The sequence below is a fragment of the Calidris pugnax genome, unplaced genomic scaffold, assembly GCF_001431845.1.
Source record: "Calidris pugnax isolate Ruff unplaced genomic scaffold, ASM143184v1 scaffold18, whole genome shotgun sequence".
In the NCBI taxonomy this organism is placed as follows: Eukaryota; Metazoa; Chordata; class Aves; order Charadriiformes; family Scolopacidae; genus Calidris; species Calidris pugnax.
The window spans coordinates 2,986,279-2,990,869 of record NW_015090812.1 but is presented as its reverse complement, the minus strand read 5'-3'; the positions used below and the strand labels follow the sequence as shown (position 1 = coordinate 2,990,869).

Below are 4,591 nucleotides of genomic sequence, written 5' to 3'. Positions count from 1 at the left end.
AAATTTATGGTCTGTGAAATATATTTTCCAAAGATGCTCCTATATTGGAGGAAAAAAAAACAAAACAAAACAAAACAGAACCCTTGATCCAAATCCCATCTCTTTGTAAAAGTCTTGTTAAAAATTTTGATTCGTCGATTTATCTTAGCACACTTTGTTTCAAAGGAGAGGGAAAAAAAAAAAAAAAAAAAAAAAGAGAAAAAAGAAAAGCCCAGGGACTGCAAACCACCCAGCACCCAGTTCTACATCCGAATTCCGTTTTAAATGAGCTGCGACGCTACTAGGCACAGGCAGATCCTTCAGAGATGAATGTAAGCAGAGGGAAGAGATCTCTACCCTGCTTCACAGTCGAATACCATTTCGTGCGATCTACACCAAAAATAAAACAGACGCTGGAGTCTCCATCTCCTAGCAACACCTCCCCACCCAGCCTTCTACTCAAGACCCTCCAGCTCCTGCCGATGCACACAGCTCCCCTCCCCGCTGTGTGCAAATGAGATGTATAGATACACACACATATAAGCATGCACACATACGTGTGTTTATTTAAAAGCCAGAGGGAAAATTAAGCAGATACCCCCAAGCCTGAGCCCCGGCACTGCTTTCCAGGAGCACACCAGGCTCTGCAGAACAACTGCTCTCAGCTCTGACTGACACCCGTACAGGTGGAAAATGCTCAACCCACCTGGTGACCTGCTTGCTGCCGAGCAAAGAGCTTTCTGTAAGTCTCCAGTAAACCTTAAGCCACAAAAAATATATCCTGTGGACTAGAAACCCAATTAATACTAATTCAATATTTCTACTAAACAGCTTCTGGGTGTACAACACCTGCAGAAACACTCATGATGCATCAGTTTGCCCTGAGATTTAGTTACCAGCTTTTTTTAGGAACAAGCAAATAGACACATCTACATCTATACAGGCGAAATAATACATCTACATACAGCAGCTCCTCTTAAACATATTAGCTTAACCATTAAAAAAACATACCATTTGAGATCTCACCTATTTGTTGTGGTGCTTCATTCAGGCAGGGTCAGGGCTTGCCAAGACTGGAAGCGGAGATCAAACAAACCCCGGGTGCTGCTGTGTGCAGAGACAGGAGGGAGCTGCCGAGAGCTTCCAAGGTAAAGACTTGCACGGACTGACACTGCTGCAATTTTCTCAGGCTTTCCAGGAGATAATAAACTTTAGATCAGATATTAACAATATTTGTAAATACCGTTTCTCTTACGCCTTCATATGCCTCTCTTGTTCTGATTGAACACACACAGCTTCATTACACTACACGTGGTTTTGTATTACAGCAGCCTTCCCTCTCATACCCTGGGCTTGCTATTGTAGTCATTTATATTATTGGATTTGTTGAATTAACTTGTCATTTTATTATTTATGAAGGTACAGTTGCATAGTCTGGTCATTATTTTATCAGGTATCCTTTGTTTACACACCTTCCCAAATAGCTCTTTGCTACTTCAGAGCATGGATTGCGTTTGTGACTGCCTTCTGCTACTGCTTGTGGCTGAATAAGAAAAGGAGAGGTCAAAATTAACACTATTAAAACATGCCAGAACTACTCTTCAAATACACTAGACCAATTTCAGTGTTTAGCCATGCTGCTTTCTCAGGATGAGCATGCATGTTTTCGTGTGGTTGGTTTTTTTTAAATGTGAACTATTTACATGCTCCAGACAAAGTTTACATCCTATTTAGGAGACAATGAAGAACATCCTGCTTTCCTTAGGAAACTTTTTGGACTTTCAGCTAGAAATCATCCATGGGGAGACCACTTGAAAGAGAAACTGATCTGAGCCTCTACACAAACAACAAACCCCTTCTCCTGCACAGCTCTGAGCTGAGGAAGTCCCAGGAGAACATTCACAGGGGTCCCACCACCCAGGCAAGAGGCACATGAGCCCATGGGACTGTAAAGCAGGGAAACCTTCACCTTACAGCAAACACACCTGAATCAGCTTTCTTTTTTTTGAGCTGCAGCTGTCTTTTTAATGTGTAAAAATGGAAATCTTCATCACAGAAGAGTTGGGATCACTAAACAGGCGTTTTCTTCAGGATAGGGTTTTCCTCCCTGCAAACTGTATTTCTAATGAGATAGCGTAGCAAGAAGTAGCCCACTTAGAGCAACTGTGTTATTATTTAATATCCAACATCCCCATACCAGGCTGCAGGCTGTCCCAGGACTGAAATGCTAAGGAATGGATAATGTTATCATTAGGATGAGTTGATAGCTCGTGAGAAACAGCAGCTGACAGCACCACTAAGACATGGAGGTGGTTTTGGCTGGCTGCACCAACCATTCATGTGTTGATGTTTCCTTCCCCATGCATCTGTTTTGCTCCTTTATATTAGCACAGCTACTGACCCCCAGGAAGGCTCCTATGGCAGCTTTGCCAAGTGAGAACTGCTCATCCACCATCACCCCGCAACGGACTGCCCAGCAGCTGCTGGCAGCACCCCCATCACCCCAAATTCAACCCTTCCCATCCACACACCTGAACTTACACATACCCCAGGAAGGCTCCTATGGCAGCTTTGCCAAGTGAGAACTGCTCATCCACTGTCACCCCCCAAGGCACTGCCCAGCAGCTGCTGGCAGCAGGCAGCACCCCCATCACCCCAAATTTAGCCCTTCCCATCCACACACCTGAACTTACTGACACACGCTGGGTCTCCACTTCTCCCAGCCTGCAGTCCAGGGTGAAGAACATCACAAAGATACCTGTGAGTGCCACCTCCCTTCCTCAGCATTCCTCCCAGAGCCCAAGAGGAATCTCAAGAGGATCCTCCCAACCAGAGAGGTCCTGACACCTACTGTCCACCTCACAACCACCCTTCTCTGCTCCATAAACACTTCCTTTCTTCCCCCTTCAACCTAAAAGCCACCCTCCCCACCTGCCCATTATTTTATTCCCATCTGTTCTTTCTACCCACCCACCTCGTTTCACAGCCCAAGGTACAGCTGGGCCTCACAAGGTGCACCTGGGGCCACGCTTCCCACCCCACAGCACATCCATCTCGTGGAGGTGTGTTCTACAGACCTAATGCAACTTCCCTGGCTGGTGCCACCCCAAGCGAAGCGTCACCAAAAGGAGGGATCAACCCAAGGAGGGTACACACCAAGGACGGTGTCACCCCCAAGTGGGTGTCACTCTGACGAGGGTGTCACTCTCAGGAATACACTCTCTAAGGAAGGTACCACCTCCAAGCAGGTGCACCCCAAAGAGGCTGCACTAAGAGGAGAGTTTAACCCCAGCAAGGTGCACTGCGAGCAGGGTGCATCCCAAGGAGAGCATCACTCTTAGGCAGGTGTACCTCCAGGCAAGAGTCCCTTTAAGGAGAGTGCCACCCTCTGATAGGTGCCATCGCAAGCCAGGTACACCATAAGAAGGGTGCACCAAAAGGAGACTGTCCCCATCAGGTGGATCCACCTCAAAGAGGGTCTACCCTAGGGGTGGTGTTACTCCAAAGAAGGTGAGGGAGGTGATTCTGCCCCTCTACTCTGCACTCGTGAGACCCCACCTGGAATACTGTGTACAGCTTTGGAGTCCTCAACACAGAAAGGACATGGACCAGCTGGAACAGGTGCAGCGGAGGGCCACGAAGATGATCAGAGGGATGGAGCACCTCTCCTAGGACGACAGGCTGAGGGAGCTGGGATTGTTCAGCCTGGAGAAGAGAAGGCTCTGGAGCGACCTCGTAGCAGCCATTCAATATCTGAAGGGTGCCTATAGAAGAGCTGGGGAGGGACTCTTTGCCAGGAAGGGTAATGATAGGACAAGGGGAAATGGTTTTAAATTGGAAGAAAAAAGATTCAGATTAGATCTCAGGAAGAAATTTTTTACTATGAGGGTGGTGAGACACTGGAACAGGTTGCCCAGAGAAGCTGTGAATGCCCCATCCCTGGAGGGGTTCAAGGCCAGGCTGGATGGGGCTTGGAGCAACCTGGTCTGGTGGGAGGTGTCCCTGCCCAGGGCAGGGGGTTGAAACTGGATGATCTTTGAGGTCCCTTCCAACCCAAACCATTCTGTGATTCTATGACTCTAAGGTGTCATTGCAGGGAAGGTGCCACTCCCGGGCAGGGAGGGTGCACCCAGAGGACACTATCACCCAAGGAGGTTGTCCCCCCCAGCCAGGTGCACCCCAAACCGGAGACGCTCACCCCACCGCAGGGTGCACGCCCCGCGGAGGGTGCCACCCCCAGCCCACGCCGCCCTAAAGGCCGATCACCCCCAGCCAGGTGCACCCTATAGAGGTGTGTGTGTGCGTCCATTCCGCCTTCCCCACCCGGCATCCCGGGGGGTGAGGGCGCGCAAATCCCCGCACCCAGCCCGGCCTCCGCTGCCCCGACGGGGCACCGGGCAGGTGCCGCACACCCGCCTCCGCCGAGCCGTCCCCGGGGCAGGTCCCCTCTTCTCTCACCCCGAGTATCGGCGGAGGAAAGGCAGCGAGGGGCGCTCCCCCGGCTGCCCCACGCCGAGCTCCGGTGGGAGAACCCCCCCGCCACCACCACCACCACCACCCTCCTCACCCTCCTCCTCCTCCTCGTTAACGCGGGCCTCCTCGCCGGGCATCG

At 50.3% G+C, this 4,591-nt stretch overlaps 1 protein-coding gene across 1 annotated transcript in view; it reads right to left on the bottom strand.

The window, feature by feature from the left end:
* PLPP3 (phospholipid phosphatase 3) overlaps window positions 1-4,589 on the bottom strand; it is a 78,469-nt gene extending 73,880 nt beyond the window's left edge. Inside the window, exon 1 of the mRNA XM_014938929.1 lies at window positions 4,547-4,589. Within this exon, the coding sequence (XP_014794415.1) occupies window positions 4,547-4,589 (43 nt within the window). The remainder of the gene's footprint in view (window positions 1-4,546) is intronic.
* Window positions 4,590-4,591: the final 2 nt, after the last annotated feature.